This window comes from Felis catus, chromosome B3, assembly GCF_018350175.1.
Source record: "Felis catus isolate Fca126 chromosome B3, F.catus_Fca126_mat1.0, whole genome shotgun sequence".
NCBI classification, from domain to species: domain Eukaryota; kingdom Metazoa; phylum Chordata; class Mammalia; order Carnivora; family Felidae; genus Felis; species Felis catus.
The window spans coordinates 28765876-28787332 of record NC_058373.1 but is presented as its reverse complement, the minus strand read 5'-3'; the positions used below and the strand labels follow the sequence as shown (position 1 = coordinate 28787332).

The 21457-nt window shown below is 36.1% G+C and overlaps 1 protein-coding gene and 1 pseudogene across 6 annotated transcripts in view; both read left to right on the top strand.

Annotated features, from left to right (window-relative positions):
• NRG4 (neuregulin 4) overlaps positions 1 to 21457 on the top strand; it is a 209158-nt gene that overhangs the window by 171972 nt on the left and 15729 nt on the right. For all 6 annotated transcript variants that reach the window (XM_023255040.2, XM_023255039.2, XM_023255038.2 and 3 more), the window contains 2 exons: positions 3169 to 3318; positions 6640 to 6719. In XM_023255040.2, the coding sequence (XP_023110808.2) occupies positions 3169 to 3318; positions 6640 to 6719 (230 nt within the window). The remainder of the gene's footprint in view (positions 1 to 3168; positions 3319 to 6639; positions 6720 to 21457) is intronic.
• LOC102899900 lies at positions 11655 to 12226 on the top strand (annotated as a pseudogene).

The following is a 21457-nucleotide window of genomic DNA, read 5'->3' as shown; positions in this document are numbered from 1 at the left end:
TAATCATTCCTACTTCTTCAACATAATATTTAAATTTCTCTTTGCCTTTCTCTAAATTCTAATTTGACTAGTTAAAAAATAACAGGATTTTTTTTTTCTTGACCTTGCTTTATTTAAAGATAGCAACATGTTTTTACTTTCCCACAAGCGTATGTGTTTGCTTTGCCCTGCTGTAAGACCACAGAACAACACTCTAGTGTTGATTTCCTTTATATTCCTTTTTGTTTGTTTATCACCTGATCTGACCTCTCAATGTCTATTATATTATTCCCCTGACTCCTTTCAACTCAAAGTTTTTATCGTCCAGGTAAAACATTTTTAGTTAGTTCCATCACCTAGTTTGTCATCTTCCTTCAAGTTCAATCTTACCTAACCTTGAGCAGCATTAAGAAATTTGAGTAATGAATTTATAGGCTTTTAAGAAATCCTACTTATGAAGAATTATGCTGTCTCATTTCTGGATTTATTTCTTTAGGGTTCTAATTATCTTTTCTAGAGTAGAAACTGAGCCCCATTTGCACATTATTTCTAAACTTATTTTAAAGCTACGACACTGAGTGGGAGGGAGGAGAGAGTGGGTGATGGGTATTGAGGAGGACACCTTTTGGGATGAGCACTGGGTGTTGTATGGAAACCAATTTGACAATAAATTTCATTAAAAAATAAATAAATAAATAAATAAATAAATAAATAAAGCTATGACACCAACTTTCTTTCAGTAGCTAAGCCTTTTCCTTAAAAACCTTCAGAAGTAACAAATAATTGTTATTTATCTTCTAATTCTAAATTTAGAATTCTAATTTTAAAAATTAAAGAAGCTAGAGGAGTTTTTCCTCTTTTTTTTTTTTTGGTCATTTTAGAGATACTTTGGCCAACTAAATTTAGAACCTAGTTTTTGTTTTTGTTTTTTTACTGTGTGGAATGCCCCTTTCCTTTGGTTATTTTGTGATGATATATGTATCAGTTTTTATGACAGTTGCTATGTTGACATTCCAGGTAGTGTGTGTGTGTGTGTGTGTGTGTGTCTATTTATTCCCCTTTGAGGAGTGGGATGTGGAATTATAGGAGAAAGAAGTTATTTTCATTAATTTTTTTTCTTTTCACATTTATTTATTTGACTCAGTCTATGGAAAAAGAAGTATTTTCTATTTTATTAGATAATTGTGTTTTCCCCAAAATAATTTTATTGCCACTTCAGTTTTCCACTCATGTTATTTCCTTACCTTTTTTTCCTGTGTCTCAGCTCCATCTTTACAATAGTTTGAGAGAATTGAGACTGCTTTTTTGCTCAAACTGATACTCTATAACCAATAATGCTACCGCCTCACAGTGGGTAGGGTTTGGGATTAATAAACCATCTTTCATTTTTAAGTAAGATATCTCATTTAAGTAAGATTGATATATCTTGTACTATATCTTGATCTTTTCTTATATCTATGTATATTATTAGTGTATCACATTAGTTATCAAAACTTTGTTAGTAATTAGTTCACTAAGGTGGGAGAAAGGAGATAGATCAACATTTCTAGTTTTGGTAATACCAGCTTAAAGAAGAAAAATACACACACACACACACACACACATATAATGTACACATATACACACTTTTTTATACATGTACATGCCCATGCATACATACACTCATACACATATATTTTTTTACACTGAATTATTGCTAAGTGAAATTTACTCCATAACTTCTTAGGTTTATTAAACAATGTATACCATTATTTATTTTAACTGCAACTACAAAATAATGAAATTGATTTGGTGCCAAACAGTGTCATTCTTATTAATCCATATCAATCTCTGTGTTTTTTTTAAAGTTAAAAAATTTTTAAATGTTTTTATTACTTATTTTTGAAAGAGAGATAGAGGAGAGTAGGGGAAGGGCAAAGAGAGAGGGAGACACAGAATCTGAAGCAGGCTCCAGGCTCTGAGCTGTCAGCACAGAGTCCAATGCAGGGCTTGAACCCATGAACAGTGAGATCATGACCTGAGCCGAAGTCAGATGCTGAATGGACGGAGCCACACAGGCGCCCCTCAATCTCTGTGTTTTATAATTCTTTGAACATATTAATAGGGTAAAAGGAACTGATTTATAATATGAAAGATTATAGTCCTTTACCGTATAGTTTTAAGGAGCTGAAAGTAATTGCCTTTAAAATATTTGGTTGGTTGGGGCGCCTGGGTGGCGCAGTCGGTTAAGCGTCCGACTTCAGCCAGGTCACGATCTCGCGGTCCGTGAGTTCGAGCCCCGCGTCAGGCTCTGGGCTGATGGCTCAGAGCCTGGAGCCTGTTTCCGATTCTGTGTCTCCCTCTCTCTCTCTGCCCTCCCCCATTCATGCTCTGTCTCTCTCTGTCCCAAAAATAAATAAACGTTGAAAAAAAAATTTAAAAAAAAATAAAATAAAATATTTGGTTGGCAGAAGTACCTGGCTGGTTTAGTTGGTAGAGCATGTGACTCTTGATCTCAGGGTTGTGAGTTTAAGCCCCACATTCAGTATAGAGCCTACATAAAAAAAATAAAATTTGCCATAAAATATTTGGTTGGCAAGTGAAAATATAAAAAATATTCTAGAAAAGGAAATTATAGGAAATAGAACTACCAGATATTAAAACATATTATAAAGCAACCATGTTGAAGCAGTGTAGTAGAACATTAGATGTGTAGAACATGGAAGAATAGAAAGAAATGTTCTTTATATAGATTTGACATGTTAACAGAGGCCCTATTAAGCAGTAGGAAAGGGAATGATTATTTAATAAGTAGGGTGAGAATAAGCAGTTAGCAATATTGTAGAAAAGTACATTTAAACCCGCATCTATACTGGATGTAACAAAATAAATCTCAGATAAATTTAAGTGTAGATAATTACATTATTGAAAATCTAGAAGATAAGAGGACTTAATATGTTTTAATTTCTCTGGAGTTTCTAAGCACTGAGAAAACCAGAAAAAGAAGATTAGAAAGATTAGATTGCATATGCTAATGTGTTTTATTATAACTGTAGCTCTGTGAACATTATAGGAAAGCATGCCTACTTTATATCCACAACCTGAAAAATTAGTCTTCTTTACTCTTCATACCAGCTGAAAACCTTTTGTTTTCTATATTAGTTAATGGAACAGAGAATGCAGTTCTTTACCTAAAATTTTATTCTGTAGATGCACTGAAAATTATACAGGAGCTCGTTGTGAAGAGGTTTTTCTCCCAAGCTCCAGCATCCAAACTAAAAGTGACCTGTTTGCAGCTTTTGTGTCATTGACTATTCTTCTAGGAACTCTTATCACTGGAGCCCTCTACTTCCTTTTCAGGTAACCAAAATAGAAACATACTTTTGAAAAGAAAAAAGTAATGCATAAAGTAGTTTTTCTACTAAACAACTAATATGCCCTTTGGATCTAGATATTTTTACAGATAGTGATTTCTATTTAAAGTTCTCTAATACAGTTGTTATTAAATTAATAAGTCATTTTGAAAGTATCTTAAATAGTCTCTATTTGTCCTTTGTTACTGACATCAAGCGTTGATTTCTGTAAACTAATTAGGTAGACCCACATTCACTAAAGTCATCATGCCAAAGCACCTAAATATTAGGGCTAGGTCTATTTAAAGTACATTTTGAATGTGAAAGGAAGGAAACAACTTATCCAACATTGTAAATATGAATTTAAGGCCTGTGGTTAATATCTAGGATTAATTCTTCATTTAGTGCCTACTATGTGCTAGGCATTGTGCTAAGAATAAAGAATACAATAGTGGGGAATCTATTTCCAAAGCCAAGAGCACACTGTATACACTGTATGTTAGCTAACTTGACAATACATTATATTAAAAAAAAAAAGAATACAATAGTGAACAAGACAGACATGTTCCCTAATTGTAGAGACTTAAATCAACTTGGAGAGAGACAAATAAGGAGGCAATTAATTTGGGAAGACTTGTAACTCATAAGACAAAAGGAAAAATTACTCATATGAAGCAATAAAATGTGGTGGAGATTACTTTCATTTATTAGTTTTGGTCTTCACCTTTTTCTGGAATTTTATGAAAATAATAAATATAGAATTTATAAGTTTAGGAGTTATCTGGTATTATAACTCTCATTACTACTATTTATTAAGTGCACACTGTAATACTTGTGAAATATTTTTAATACTATGTTCTCGTAATACTTGTGAAAATGGAGCTGCGGGTAATAATAAAAGAGATGCAAAAGGGCTTAAGAAGTTTATATTCTAGGAAAGGTTTTATGTATATGTAAAATTATATTTCATAAAATCCTCCTTTCTGAATTCCTTTATACCATAGAGTAATTAAAAGTTGGAGAGAGACTGCTCTTTTAAAACATATAATTACATATTTTATTCTAAAATATATCATTTAAGCAATCTCATGTTTTACTTCAGATGAAAAAAATTCAATAGAAACTCATTGTATCAGATTGTATTTTCCCAAAGATAGCTACAATATCTCATTCCCACATGCTGTTCTAACCCTATTTAACCTTAATTACCTCCCTAAAAGCTCTGTCTCCAAACATAGTTACATTAGGAATAAGTGCTTCAATTTGTGAATTCTGGGAGATAGAGTGTAACCTGTAATGGCTAGTATGTGTGTTAGTTAGCATTCTCCATACAAATAGAACCAATAGAATGTGCAGAGAGACAGATTTATTTTAAGGAATTGGCTCATTAAGTTGTGGAGGCTGGCATGTCAATAGTCTTCCTGGTGGCCTGGCAGACAGGAGACTCAGAAAATAGTGAGTGTTGCAGTTCAGCTCTGAAGACTATCTGCTGACACAATTTCTTCTTACTCAAAAGAGGTCAGTCTTTGTTCTTTTTAAGCCCTTAGACTGATTAGATGAAGCCCACCCCCGTCATGGAAGGCAATCTTCTTTACTCAAAATACATAGATTTAAAAATTAATTTAAAAAAAACACTCTTATAGAAACATCCAGAATAATGTTTGACCAAATATCTGGGCACCATGGCCCAGCCAGGTTGATACCTAAAGTTAACCATCACAGTATGAACAAAAAAATTATGAGCCAAGGGACGCCTGGGTGCCTCAGTTGATTAAGCATTTGCCTCTTGATCTTAGCTCAGGTCTTGATCTCAAGGTAGTGAATTTAAGCCCCACATTGAGCTCTGCACTGGGCATGAAGCCTACTTAAAAAAAAAAAAAAAAAAAGGAAAATTATGAGCCAATCTTATTCATTTAACCTAGATATAAAAGATTAAAAATTAGCAAACCAAGTTCAGTAATGTATTAAAAAACTATGATCTTGGAATTATTCCATTATTATAAGAACACAAAGTTGGTATAAAGTTATTAACTAATGTATTTTATCTAGTTTGTATATTAAAAGAGAAAAAGCTTTTTTTTAATGTTTATTTACTTTTGAGAGAGATAGAGACAGAGAGAGAGAGAGCAAGCTGGGGAGGGGCAGAGAGAGAGACACACACACAGAATCTGAAGCAGGCCCCAGGCTCCAAGCTGTCAGCACAGATCCTGATGCGGAGCTTGAACCCATAGAACGTGAGATCATGACCTTAGCCAAAATCGGATGCTTAACTGACTCAGCCATCCAGGCACCCCACATCCTTACCATTCTTAAAGAAAATAACATTCTTGAAAATTTTTCAGATAGGGTTGCAATATGTTTGAAATTGTGTATTTCGCATTTTTGAATGAGAACATAAGCAGAGTCATGGCCTTAACGATGCCAAGAATAAATTTGAAAATGAGTCGCTATTGCTTATAGAAGCTACACTTATGATTTGGGCTCATATGTATTGACTAAATGAAATGTATTTGTCAGAGTGGTGCTTTCAAGAATGAAACCAAGTCTGTTTACTAAAATAGTTTTTGGGTCCATTAGTGGTTGAAATTGCTTTAAATGTGGGTCTTTTGAAATTTAGTAACTAATTAGTGTGATCTTTGAATGAGGTCAAAAATGATACCTCACTAATGCTGAAATCTAGCCTAGAATCAGTAATGTTTCATGAGGAGGAATCAGGGTTTTTTAGAAGACACATTTCATTTTGCTGTGGTAAAATGGTTTTGAATTCATTTTCACTAATATATACTCTAAGCACTGACACTGAAAAAAATTAGAGCAAGTGTACATTTCAAAATCTTGTTTAACATTAAAAGTAGTTAAAAAAAACTGTCATGATCATCTGAATACAATTATAACCCATATTAATTGGCCAGATGACCTAAAAGATGGATGAACTACAACCTTAAAAAGGCACAAAATGAGGTTTTCAATGTCATTAATAGTGAGTAAAGCTACCCCATATCACAAATGTCTCAGCTAATAATGAAAACCTCTTTTAAAAGGGCAAAAACATTACACTAAACATTAAAACATTACAAAAACATTACATTAATAATAGCTTTCCAATTTCAAAGGAAAAGAACTAAGTGCATCATCAGCATCTGAAGTCCCCATAATGAACTCCCTGACTTGGTGGATTTGTTGAATAATGGGGCACAGTTTTAGGTCAGCCTTGTCAGTTTCAGGTAGTTCTGGAGAAGAAAATAGACCTCCAAATTTTCAAGTTTAAACTTCCTTCTGCTTTTCCACTTACCTGCTTTTTATTTGTGTGTTTCTTCTTTACTGTCAGGAAGGGCCACCTTCAGAGGGCCAGTTCAGTCCAGTATGATATCAACCTGGTAGAGACAAGCAGTACCAGTGCCCACCACAGTGAGTAAATTCAAAATAAAATGCTCGTTTTAAAGCCCTGGATGAGATTGTTGTTGTTACATGTAGAGATTTGGATCTATCCAAAAAGGTTGACTCAAGAAAACTTTTCTATGAGTTTTGACATTAAGATGGATTTCTTTTTCACATTAAAATGGATTTCTTATTAGCATGGCACTGGTCATTTTTTTTCCCCCAGAGAAAACCATGTTATCTCAGTATGTGAAATTATGTTTTTAGCTATAATGTGTTATAATGTGTTACACATATATAAGGGATTAGTTTCTCCAGAAGTAATTTTTTTAATATTTGTTTATTTTTGAGAGAGAGAGAGAGAGTGCATGCAGGGAAAGGGTAGAGAGACAAGGGTACCAAGGGGTGGGGCTTGAACTTATGAACTGTGATATCATTACCTCAGCCAAAGTTGGAAGCTTAACAGGCTGAGCCACCTGTTATTTGAAGTGGGCTGGTATATAGAGAAAAGGATATTTACCTGTGTAAGGATAGGCAAAACTTTGGGAAACTTATAGACCAATTAACGTTTGAGAAGTTTCTTGAGACTTCTACTTCTGGCTAAGATGGAGTAGCAGGTACTAGGACTGGATTTACCTTCTACTTGAAACTGTAAAGAAAAAAAAATGGATATAATACATGAAACACAGGTTTTCAAGACATTGGACATCAGGAAACAAAGGATCATGATCCCTAAGAGATGGGAAACAGAAGTAAGCCAATGATTGCTTCAGATTATTGCGTTGAAATAGTTTACAGGCTGTGGCACAGAAAGGGGGAACCCAGGCTGAGCTTGGTAGACTCCCTGAGTTAAGAAGATGAAATTCAGAGTCTAGAAAGGTTGAGGTGGCTATAATTCAGTGAACAGAGTACTGGAAAAGATAGCTGCATAGAGAAAATTCCAGAGATCTCCAGTTCAAATATTCAGCTGAATATTAATCAGCACATATGTAGTAGGGAAATACTTGAGGTTAGGTATAGAATTACTTGAAAGGATTAGAGATGTCCAGTACTCACACAGGGCTCGGAAAAATGTCTGTTCCAAAAGTTAAAAAACAAAACAAAACAAAAAATTGTTATTCGTGGGACATTAAGGAGACTACAGAGCAGAGTGTTTCCCCAGTAGAGGGGAATAATTAGCCTTATATTTAAGCACTGTTCCAGCCCTGCCTGACAAACCTTAAAAATTTTCAAATAACTGCATCCCAGATTAAATCTCAGTAAGACAGCAATAACAACAAAAACAAACACACGCACATGCACACACACACTCACACACACCAAACAAACAAAAAACCAATACCCAATAGGTACAATTCACTGCCTTGCATCCAATCAAAACTTACCAACCTGTTGGTTTAACATATGAAATCAATGTGAAAGACCACATTAACAGAATAAAGATAAAAACCACACAATAACCACATTAGATGCAGAAAAAGTAGTTGACAAAGTTCAACATCCATTAATGATAAAAATTCTCAAGAAAATAGGTATAGAGGAAATTTCCTCAACATAGATAAAGACCATTTATGAAAATTCCACAACCAACATCATTATCAGTGGGAAAAAACTGATCGTTTTGTCTCTTGTACTTTTCCAGTACAAGGCAAGGATGTTCGCTTTCACACTGGAAGTACTAGAAGAGCAACCAGACTTTTTTTTTTAATAATGGCATCCTATCTAAAAGGAATAAATTAAATTCTGTTTGCAAGCGATATGATTTTATATGTAGAAAACCCTAAATACTCCATTAATAAAATATTAGAACTAATAAATGGCTTCAGTAAATTTGCAGGATACAAAAAAACATGTAAGAAAAATTATAATTCATTATACCAAAAATGATCTATTTGAAAAGGAAGGAAATCAACAAAACAATTCTATTTGTAATACCACCAAAATCATTACTTAGAAATAAATTTAAGCAAGGAGGCCAAAGATCTATACATTGAAAACTATAAAATATTTATAAGAGAAATAAAAGACACAAAAATGCAAAGATATCCCATGTTCACGGATTAGAAGAATTAATATTGTTAAAATGTCTATACTACCCAGGGTGATATACAGATTTAATGAAATTGCTATCAAAATTCCAATAGTGTTTTTCACAGAAGTAGAAAAAAAAAAAAACAACCTAAAATTTGGAACCACAAAAGACCCTGAATAGCCAAAGCAATCTTTAGAAAGAAAAAGCAAGTTGGAGGCATTACATTTCATGTCTTCAAATTATATTACAAAGTTATTGTAATTAAAACACACGTGTAGACCAATGGAACAGAATCAAGAGCACAAAACTAAATCAAGCATTTACAGTCAATGAATTTTTATAATATTCATATTCCAGTTAGTTAACACACAGTGTAATATTAGCTTCAGGTGTACAATATAGTGATTTAACACTTACATACAACACCTGGTGCTCATCACAAGTACACTCCTAATCCCCATCACCTATTTCACCCATCCCCCACCCCCAACTCCCCTCTGGTAACCATAACTTTGTTCCTCTATAGTTAAGATTCTGTTTCTTGGTTTGCCTCTCCGTTTTTTTTTTCTTTATGGTCATTTGTTTTGTTTCTTAAATTCCACATGTGGGTGAAATCATATGATATTGTTCTTCTCTGACTGATTTATTTTGCTTATTAGCATAATATGTTCTAGCTCCATCCACATCATTGCAAATGGCAAGATTTCATTCTTTTTTATGGCTAACATTCCATTGTATAAAAACCACTTCTTCTTTATCCATTCCTCAGTTCTTGGACACTTGGGCTCTTTCCATAATTTGCCTATTGTAGATAATATTGCAATAAACATTGGGGTGCATGTATCTCTTTGAATTAGGGTTTTTGTATTCTTTGGGTAAATAGTAGTGCAATTGCTGGATGTTAGGGTAGTTATATTTTTAACTTTTTGAGGAACCTCCATACTGTTCTCCAGTGGCTGCACCAGTTTGCATTCCCACCAAAGTATAAAAGGGTTCCTCTTTCTCTGCATCCTCACCGACATCTGTTTTTCTGTGTTGTTAATTTTAACCATTCTGACTGGTGTGAGGTGGTATCTCACTGTGGTTTTGATCTGTATTTCCCTGATGGTGAGTGATAGTTGAGCATCTTTTCATGTGTCCATTGGCCATCTGTGTGTCTTCTTTGGAAAAATATCTATTCATGTCTTCTGCCCTTTTCCAGTTGGATTATTTGTTTTATGGGTGTTGACATGTATCAATTCCTTATAGATTTTGGACACTAACCATTTATGGGATATGTCATTTGCTAATATCTTCTCCCATTCAGTAGATTGCCTTATAGTTTTGTTGATTGTTTACTTCACTGTGCATAAGTTTTTTATTTTGATCAAGTCCCGATAGTTTATTTTTGCTTTTGTTTCCCTTGCCTCAGGAGACATATCTGGAAAAAAGTTGCTGTGGCCAGTGTCAAAGAGGTTACTACTGCTTTTTTTCTCCACTAGGATTTTTATGGTTTCCTGTCTCACATTTAGGTCTTTAATCCATTTTTGTGTATGGTGTAAGAAAATGGTCCAGTTTCATCATTTTACATTATGCTGTCCAGTTTTCCCAACACTTTGGTTGAAGAGACTGTCTTTTTCCCATTGGATATTCTTTTCTGCTTTGTCGAAGATTGACCATATAGTTGTGGGTCCATTTCTGGGCTTTCTATTCTGTTCTATTTATCTTTGTGTCTCTTTTTGTGCTACTACATACACTACAGGTACAGCTTTGTAGTAAACTTGAAGTCCAAAATTGTGATGCCACCAGCTTTGCATTTCTTTTTTAGGATTGTTTTGGCTATTCATGGTCTTTGTGGTTCCATACAAATTTTAGAATTGTTTGTTCTACATCTGTGAAAAATGCTGCTGGTAATTTGATAAGGATTACATTAAATGTGTAGATTGCTTTGGGTAATATAGACATTTTAACAGTATTTGTTCTTCTGATCCATGAGTATGGAAAATCTTTCCATTTCTTTGTGTACTTTTCATTTTCTTTTATCAGTACTTTATGGTTTTCAGAGTATAGGTCTTTCAGATCTTTGGTTAGGTTTATTCCTAGATATCTTATTGTTCTTGGTGTAATTGTAAATAATCCCTTAATTTCTCTCTTTTTTTTAATTAAAACATTTTTTAATGTTTATTTTTGAGAGAGAGAAACAGAACGCAAGTGGGGGAGGGGCAGAGAAAGAGGGAGACAGAATCTGAAGCAGGCTCCAGGCTCTGAGCTGTCAGCACAGAGCCTGGCATGGGGTCCAAACTCACAAACTGTGAGATCATGGCCTGAGCTGAAGTCAGATGCTTAACCAACTGAGCCACCCAGGTGCCCCCTTAATTTCTCTTTCTGCTGCTTCATTATTGGTGTTTAGAAATACAACAGATTTCTGCATGTCGATTTTGTATACTGCACCTTTACTGAATTCATGTATCAGTTCTAACAATTTTTTTGTGGAGTCTTTTGGGTTTTCTGTATAGAGTACCATGGGACTTCATCAAATATAAAAGTTTCTGCACAACCAAAGAAACAATTAATAAAACGAGAATATAGCCTAAGGAGTAGGAGAAAATACTTGAGATAAGGGGTGAGATAAGGGGTGAAGCACCAACATATATATATATATATATATATATATATATATATATATATATGAAACTTGTACAACTCAATAGCAAAAAATCAACTAATCCAATTTTTTAAAGTTTATTTATTTTGAGAGAGAGAGAGAGAGCACGCACTTGTGCACCCAAGTTGGGAAGGGGCAGAGAGAGAAGGAGAAAGAGAATCCCAAGCAGGCTCTGAACTGTCAGCACAGAGCCCCATGTGGGGCTCAAACTCACAAATGGTGAGATCATGACCTGAGCTGAAATCAAGGGCCAGATGCTTAACTGACTGAACCACCCAGGAGCCCCTCAACTAATCCAATTTAAAAATGTGGCCCTTCAACATCTTTAGCTCTTCTTTGTTTTTGAGGAAAATGTATGTGTATGCCTTTCGTCCCTATTATTTTAGGTAGATGAAATACTAAAATAACTGTCTATATCTGTCTTCTCTGCACTAGGAGCAGCTTTCCTGCTACAGCCCTCCTCCCCTAAAAATGTATGCCTGCACAAAGTTTGTCTCAACTCCCTTCTTGGTCAGGAACACTTTTCAGCTGTTGAGCCGATCACTGACAGATGAAAGCTTCAGCAGCTTGGCAGCCCTATGTCACCTGACCTCATTTATACTAGGTGCAGTTTCCAAGCCAGCATCATTTCACAGGACATTGATACAGTGCAGCCAAGTTCATTGAATCTAAGCCTTCCACAATGGGGGTGGCTGGCTCTGGGGTTATAAATGGGACTGTGTTTAGGAGTTTCATCATTGGTTATGCCAGAAACCCTTCTCTGAAGCAACACCTCTTCTCCTACACCATTCTGGGCTTTGTCCTCTCAGACATGGGTTATTTTACCTGATGGTGGCCTTTCTCATCCTCTTTAGCATGTGAAGGAGCCATCTCTGCCTCTGATAGGTCTTTTTCCTGTGTTTCATTTACCCTGCATAGTCTTCCTGTACCTCCCCAGGCCAACTGGGGAAAGTGGTTGGTTTAGGGAAAACAAATACTGTATTAATAAGAAATAATAATAAAATAAATGTTTATGAAATAGTCATGCATAGGATTTTAAATGTAAGATGTATTTTTTTAAGTTTTTATCTATTTTTAATGTTTTTTCTTATTTTTGAGAGGGAGAGTGAGCGGGGGAGGGACAGAGAGAGAGGGGGACAGAGGAACTGAAGCTGGCTCTGCCCTGACAGCAGCAAGCCTCATGTGGGGCTCAAGCTCACAAACTGCAAGATCATGGCCTGAGCTGAAGTTGGATGCTCAACCAACTTAGCCACCCAGGTGCACTATTTATTTATTTTGAGAGAGAGAGAGAGAGAGTGAACACAAGAGAGGGAGAGAGAGAATCCCAAGCAGACTGTGCACTGTCAGCACAGAGCCCCATGTGGGGCTCAAACTCACTAACCGTGGGGTCCTGACCTGAGCCAAAATCAAGAGTTAGCTTAACCAACTGAGCCACCCAAGTGCCCCTCAATGTAGGATTTCTTATGAATTAATTATAGGTGTTTTGTTTTAACCTTAAGAAATTTAAGTACGATTCCTCTCTCTCATTAATGAGTGTCATAGAACTAATTGCATCTTAATATAGAGTCAAAGAAGACAAAAAAAACACACAACTTTACAGACTTAATCCAGAAGTTTTTTTTCCTTTGTAAATGTGATCCAAAAAATGTGCAAAGAACCTGAATAGACTTTTTTTTTTTAAAGAAGACATACAAATGGCTGACAGGTATATGAAAAGTGCTCAACATTACTAATCATCAGGGAAATCCAAATCAAAACCATAATGAAATATTGTCTCATACCTGTTAGGGTGGCTTTTATAAAAAGATAAAAGATTAATGTTGGTGAGGATGTGGAGAAAAGGGCACCCTTGTACACTGTTAGTAGGAATGTAAATTGACTCAGTCATTATGGAAAACATTATGGAGATTCCTCAAAAAATGAAAAATGGGACTGTAGGGGCAGCTGGGTGGCTCAGTCGGTTGAGCATCTGACTTCAGCTCAGGTCATGATCTCGCAGTTCATGGGTTTAAGCTCCACATCAGGCTCACTGCTGTCAGCATGGAGCCTGCTTCAGATCCTCTATCCCCCTCTTTCTGCCCTCCCCTGTTAATGCTCTCTTTCTCAAAAATAAGTAACATTAAAAAAAAAGGACTATAATGTAATCCAGCAATTCTTCTGGGTATATGGGAAATGAAATCAATACCTCAAAAGAGATGGTTGTGCTCCCATGTTTTTTGCAGCATTATTCACGATAGCTAAGAAATGGAAAAAACCTGTTTCCATTTGCAGATGTGTCCCAGACTATGAGTCTGGAGTTCTCTCTTGTCCAGCAAGAGAATAGATGCAGAATTGAATACAAGAGAGGCTAATGTCTGGGAGGAGACAAGGGCCTGGTATGGTGGTTTGTCTCTGTATTTATTGAGCTCACAAGATCTTACCCATATGGTGAGTGTGAAGAAAACACGATTGTATGCGTGAACATGGTGAACGTGAAGAAAACAGTCAGACAGTAATCATTAACTTGTATGTGTAAGAAGCAAAGGGTCTGGGGTGCAAGTGGAGTTTGTGATCAGAGTACAATAGTATATTGGTGTCAGATGGAAAGTAATTTCCTGCAGGTCATATAACAAATTACTTGTGATTCCATTACAATATCTCACTAGCTAACTTTGGGCGTTTTCACCCTGTGGGAGCAGCTTTCCACCCTAAGCTTTTTTCTAACCCATTTATGTAAGTAGCACCTATTCCCCCACTAGATGAATAGAAGAATGGTAGCGTATATATACAATGGAACATTATTCAGCCTTTATTTTTTTTAACTTTTTTTAAATTTATTTTTGAGACAGAGAGAGACAGAGCATGAACGGGGGAGGGGCAGAGAGAGAGGGAGACACAGAATCGGAAGCAGGCTCCAGGCTCTAAGCCATCAGCCCAGAGCCCGACGCGGGGCTCGAACCCACGGACCGCGAGATCGTGACCTGAGCTGAAGTCGGACGCTTAACCAACTGAGCCACCCAGGCGCCCTTATTCAGCCTTTAAAAAGAAGTTCCTGGGATTTATGACATCTTGGATAGACTTCAGAGAACATTGTGCTAAGTAAAATAAGCCAGCCAGAGAGAAAAATAGTACATGATCTCACATATATGTGAAATATACAAAAAGAGAGAAGAGAGTAGAAGAATGGTAGTTACCAGAGGTGAAGAGGTTGGGAGATACTGGTCAATCAGTAAAAAGTTGCAGTTATGTTGGATAAATAAGTTGAGAAACCTAATGTACAAGTATGATGACTGCAGTTAATAATACTCTATTTTATATTGGAAATTTGCTAAGATATAGATTTCAGGTGATCTCACCAAAAAGAAATAGAATGATAACTATGTGAGATGGATATGTTAATTAGCTTGACTTTAGTAATCATTTTCCTACATATTTATATTAAAATGTGCTGTATACTTTAAATATATTAAATTTTTATTAAAAGTAAATTTAATACAGTCAAAGATAGGTTAAAAAGAAAATTTGCAAACTGCAAAGAAGCAGGAAGTGTGTTCAAAGTAAGAAAAATTAATAAGTTGAAACTGATCCAGAACTACTACAAATCTTAGAGTTAGCAGGCAAACACATTAAACAGTTATTATAAACGTATCCCATGTATTCAAAAGTTAAGTAGGAATATGGAAGATATATATTTAAAAAAATCAAGTTGAACTTCCAGAGATGAAAATTAGTATATGAGATGAAAAACAGTGAATGGTATTAACATCAGATCATACACTATATAAGAAAAGATTGATGAACTTGAATATACAGTAATAGAAATTATTACATTTTTTAATGAAAAGAACATTATGTGATGCTATGCAACAACTTAGGTGGCATAATATAGGGTTAACTGGAGTCTCTGAACAAGACAGACACGAGACAGGAGGGGACAGAAAAAATGTTTGACAAAAGATGAGAAAGGCCTATATACTGAAAACTAAAACTATTGCTGATAAAAATGAAACAAAGAGCAAAATAAATGGAGTGATAAACCATATTCGTGGGTTTGTAAAACTCAATATAGTTAAGATGTCAGTTCTTAAATCGATCTAAAGATGCAATGTTATGCCAATCAAAATCCTAGCAAGTGTTTGTAGGAATTAACAAGCTAATTCTAAAATTCCTATGGAAATTTGAAGGAACCAGACGAGCAAAAGCAGTTTTGAAAAACAAAAGTGAGGATGCTTCATAGTGTCTGATTTCACATCTTACTACAAAGCTACAGTAAGTAATCAAGACACAGTGCTATTGGCGTCAAGATAAACAAATGGATCTAGAAATAGACTCGATTTTCAACAAAGGATCCAAGGCAATTCAGAATGGAAAGGAAATCTTTTCAAAAAATTATGCTGGGACAGTTGGATATCCACATGTAAAAAGATGAATTTAGATCTTTATGATACATAAAAAATAACTCAAATTGGTTGTAAATGTAAGAGCTAAAACTATAAAACTCTAAAAAAAAAAGCTTAGAAGAAAATTCTTAGAAGAAAACCTAGGAAGTATTTGTGATGTTAGATGAAGCAAAAATTTTTAGGTATGGAAGAAAGCACAACTGAGTAGAGGGAAAAGTCTGGGATTGTGATGCCTCCCACTTTGGTCTTCTTCAAAATTACTTTGGCTATTCAGGGCCTTTTGTGGTTCCATATGAATTTTACGATTGCTTGTTCTAGCTTCGAGAAGAATGCTGGTGCAATTTTGATTGGGATTGCATTGAATGTGTAGATAGCTTTGCATAGTATTGATATTTTAACAATATTTATTCTTCCAACCCGTGAGCACAGAATGTTTTTCCATTTCTTTGTATCTTCTTCAATTTCCTTCATAAGCTTCCTATAGTTTTCAGTATACAGATCTTTTACATCTTTGGTCAGGTTTATTCCTAGGTATTTTATGATTCTTGGTGCAATTGTGAATGGGATCATTTTCTTTATTTGTCTTTCTGTTGCTTCATTATTAGTGTATAAGAATGCAACTGATTTCTGTACATTGATTTTGTATCTTGCAACTTTGCTGAATTCATGTATCAGTTCTAGCAGACTTTTGGTGGAGTCTGTCGGGTATAATACCATGTATAATAGCATGTCATCTGCAAAAAGTGAAAGCTTGACTTCATCTTTGCCAATTTTGATGCCTTTGATTTCCTTTTGTTGTCTGATTGCTGATGCTAGAACTTCCAACACTATGTTAAACAACAGCGGTGAGAGTGGACATCCCTGTCGTGTTCCTGATCTCAGGGAAAAAGCTCTCAGTTTTTCCCCATTGAGGATGATGTTAGCTGTGGGCTTTTCATAAATGGCTTTTATGATGTTTAAGTATGTTCCTTCTATCCTGACTTTCTCAAGAGTTTTTATTAAAGAAAGTTTGCTGAATTTTGTCAAATGCTTTTTCTGCATCGATTGACAGGATCGTATGGTTCTTTTCTTTTATTAATGTGATGTATCACATTGGTTGATTTGCAAATGTTGAACCAGCCCTGCATCCCAGGAATGAATCCCACTTGATCATGGTGAATAATTCTTTTTATATGCCGTTGAATTCGATTTGCTAGTATCTTATTGAGAATTTTTGCATCCATATTCATCAGGGATATTGGCCTGTAGTTCTCTTTTTCTACTGGGTCTCTGTCTGGTTTAGGAATCGAAGTAATACTGGCTTCATAGAATGAGTCTGGAAGTTTTCCTTCCCTTTCTATTTTTTGGAATAGCTTGAGAAGGATAGGTATTATCTCTGCTTTAAACGTCTGGTAGAACTCCCCTGGGAAGCCATCTGGTCCTGGACTGTTATTTGTTGGGAGATTTTTGATAACTTGTTCAACTACACTCTACTACAAAGCTGTAATCATAAAGACAGCATGGTACTGGCACAAAAACAGACACATAGACCAATGGAATAGAATAGAAACCCCAGAACTAGACCCACAAACGTATGGCCAACTCATCTTTGACAAAGCAGGAAAGAATATCCAGTGGAAAAAAGACAGTCTCTTTAACAAATGGTGCTGGGAGTACTGGACAACATGCAGAAGGTTGAAACTACACTTCCTCACACCATTCACAAAAATAAACTCAAAATGGATAAAGGACCCGAATGTGAGACAGGAAACCATCAAAACCCTAGAGGAGAAAGCAGGAAAAGACCTCTCTGACCTCAGCCGCAGCAATTTCTTACCTGACACATCCCCAAAGGCAAGGGAATTAAAAGCAAAAATGAACTATTGGGACCTCATGAAGATAAAAAGCTTCTGCACAGCAAAGGAAACAATCAACAAAACTAAAAGGCAACCAACGGAATGGGAAAAGATATTTGCAAATGACATATCAGACAAAGGGCTAGTATCCAAAATCTATAAAGAGCTCACCAAACTCCACACCCAAAAAACAAATAACCCAGTGAAGAAATGGGCAGAAAACATGAATAGACACTTCTCTAAAGAAGACATCCAGATGGCCAACAGGCACATGAAAATATGCTCAACGTTGCTCCTCATCAGGGAAATACAAATCAAAACCACACTGAGATACCACCTCACACCAGTCAGAGTGGCTAAAATGAACAAATCAGGAGACTATAGATGCTGGCGAAGATGTGGAGAGACGGAAATCCTCTTGCACTGTTGGTGGGAATGCAAATTGGTGCAGCCACTCTGGAAAACAGTGTGGAGCTTCCTCAAAAAATTAAAAATAGACCTACCCTATGACCCAGCAGTAGCACTGCTAGGAATTTACCCAAGGCATACAGGAGTACTGATGCATAGGGGCACTTGTACCCCAATGTTTATAGCAGCACTCTCAACAATAGCCAAATTGTGGAAAGAGCCTAAATGTCCATCGACTGATGAATGAAGAAATTGTGGTTTATATACACAATGGAGTACTATGTGGCAATGAGAAAGAATGAAACATGGCTCTTTGTAGCAACGTGGATGGAACTGGAGAGTGTGATGCTAAGTGAAATAAGCCATACAGAGAAAGACAGATACCATATATTTTCACTCATATGTGGATCCTGAGAAACTTAACAGAAACCCATGGGGGAGGGGAAGGAAAAAAAAAGAGGTTAGAGTGGGAGAGAGCCAAAGCATAAGAGACTCTTAAAATCTGAGAACAAACTGAGGGTTGATGGGAGGTGGGAGGGAAGGGCTGGTGGGTGATGGGTCTTGAAGAGGACATCTTTTGGGATGAGCACTGGGTGTTGTACGGAAACCAATTTGACAATAAATTTCATATATTGAAAAAAAAAGCACACCTCTGTCCTTAAAAAAAAAAGAAAAGAAAAAAAAAGAGAAAAGCACAACTGATAAAAAAAAAATTGGGCTTCATCATTGGACCATAAACTGGACTTCATTTAGTGCTTAAAAAGACACCATTATAGGAGTGCCTGAGTGGCTCATTTAAGGGTCTGACTTTGGCTCAAGTCATGATCTCACAGTTCATGGGTTTGGGTCCCACGTTCCACCCTGTGCTTGACAGGTCAGAGCCTAGAGCCTGCTTTGGATTCTGTGTCTCCCTCTCTGCCCTCCCCCACTTGTGCTCTCTTTATCTCTCAAAAATAAATAAACATTAAACAAATTTTTTAAAATATACCATCATAAATGTAAAAAGACAAGCCCCTATCTTGGAGAAAATATTTGCAAATCATATATCTAATAAATGACTTATAGTCAGAGGAATAAGGAATTCTGTCAACTCAATGAGAATTCTTTCAACCCCATTAAGATTTGGGCAAAATATGGGGCGCCTGTGTGGTTCAGGCTGAACGCCCGACTCTTGTTTTCGGCTCAGTTCATGATCACAGGGTTGTGCGATGGAGCCCCGTGTTGGCTCTGCACTGAGTGTGCAGACTTCTTAAGATTCTCTGTCTTCCCTCTTTGCCCAATCTCTCTCTCTCTTTCTCTCTCTCTCTCTGTCTCTCTCCCTCCCTCTCCTCATCTTTCCCGTTCTCCCCCTCAAAAAAAGAAAAAATTTGGACAATATATTCGAATAGGCATTTTATCAAAGAAAATATACAAATAGCTAATAATCACACAAAAAGATACTTGACATCATTAGTCATAAGGGACATAGAAATTTTTTATGTATATTTTTGAGAGACAGAGACAGAGTGCAAGTGGGGGAGGGGCAGAGAGAAAGGGAGACACAGAATCTGAAGCAGACTCCAGGCTCTGAGCTGTCAGCACAGAGTCAGACACAAGGCTTGAACCCACAAAACGGGAGATCGTGACCTGAGCCGAAGTCCGATGCTTAACTGACTGAGCTGCCCAGGTGCCCTGGGAGATAGAAATTATTATTAACACTGCTATCATCAAAGTGTTAACAACTAGTGGTAAGGATGTGGGAAACTGGAATACATAGCTGATGAGAATTAAAAATGGTATAGACACTTTGAAAAACAATTTGGCAGTGTGCATAGATACATTTATTGTATCACCCAGCAATCCCTTCCCTAGATAACTACCCAAAATAAATGAAAACGTATATCCATACAAAGAAAAGACTTGAATATGATTTTCATAGTGGCATTTTTCATAATAACCAAAAAGTGAAAATAATCCAAATACTCATCAACCAGTTAGTAGATAAATAAAATATAGTGTATTTATGAAGTGAAATACTGTTCAGCTATTAAAAGGAACAAACTACTGATACATGGTATAACGTGGATAAATCGCCATTTTACTGATACCGCATGCAAAAGACCACACATTGGTAAGCTTACATTTATAGTAAAATAGATGCTACAACATGGATGAACCTTGAAGTTACTATGCAAGTGGTTTCCCAGGGTTCCAGGTTGGAATGGGGTGTGATTGCAAATGGGCAATGAGATCTTTTAAGGGTGACGGTATTATTATCAGCAAGTGGATTGTGGTGATGGTTGCACAACTCTAAATTACTAAACTTTGTTGAATTGTATACTTTGAAAAGGTGAATTTATAAGATGTAAATTATACCTCAGTAAAGTTGTTTTAAAGAAAGCCAGTCAGCTTTTCAACAAACAGTGCTGGGAAACCTGGATGTCCACGTGCAAAGGGATGAATGAAGTTGGACTCTTACTTGGGAAAAGATCTAACATAAGAGCTAAAAAAGCTTAGAAGCAATCTGAGAAGCAATCATAGGGGAAAGACTTCATGAAAATGGATTTGACAATGATTTCTTAGATATGACATAAAAATCACAGGCAACAAAAGAAAAATTAGATAAATTGGACTTTATTAACATTACAAACTTTTATGCATCAAAATATGTTATCAACAAAGTAAAACTGCAAACCAGAAAATTGGAGAAAATGTTTATAAATCACATATCTGATAAGGGATTGGTATCAGAACACATAAGCTAGCACTCCTAAAACTCAACAACAAATCAACATAATTCAAAAATGGGCAAAGGACTTGAATGGACATTTCTCCAAAGATATACACATGGCCAAAAATCACATGAAAAGATTCTCAATATCATTAATCTTTGGAGGGGTGGCTGGGTGGCTCAGTCAGTTAAGTGTCTGACTTAGGCTAAAGTCATGATCTCACAGTTTCGAGCCTTGCATTGGACTCTGTGCTGACAGTTCAGAGTCTGGAGCCTGCTTTGGATTCTTTGTTTCCCCCCTCCCTCTCTCTCTGCCCCTTTCTACTTGTGCTCTCTCTCTCTCTCAAAAATAAATAAACATTTAAAAAATACATCACTAATCATTGGGGAAATGCTAATCAAAAACCAGGGGGTACCACTCCACACCCATTAGGATGGCTATTACAAACATAAAAACAAATAAACAACAAAAAAACCCACACAAAACAGAAAACAAGTGTTAGCAAGGATGTGGAGAAACTGGAACTTTGATGGGTTGTTGTTGAAATGTAAAATGGTGCGGCCACACTAGAAAACAGTATTTCAGCACCTCAAAAACCTGAACATAGAATTACCTTGTGATCCACCAATTCCACTTATGGATATATACGCTAAACAATTGAAAGCAAGGACTTTATGGTAAGTGATTGAAAGATCCACAGCTAACATCATTCTCAGTGAGGAAGACTGAGAGCTTTTCCCCCATGGTCAGGACAAGGCA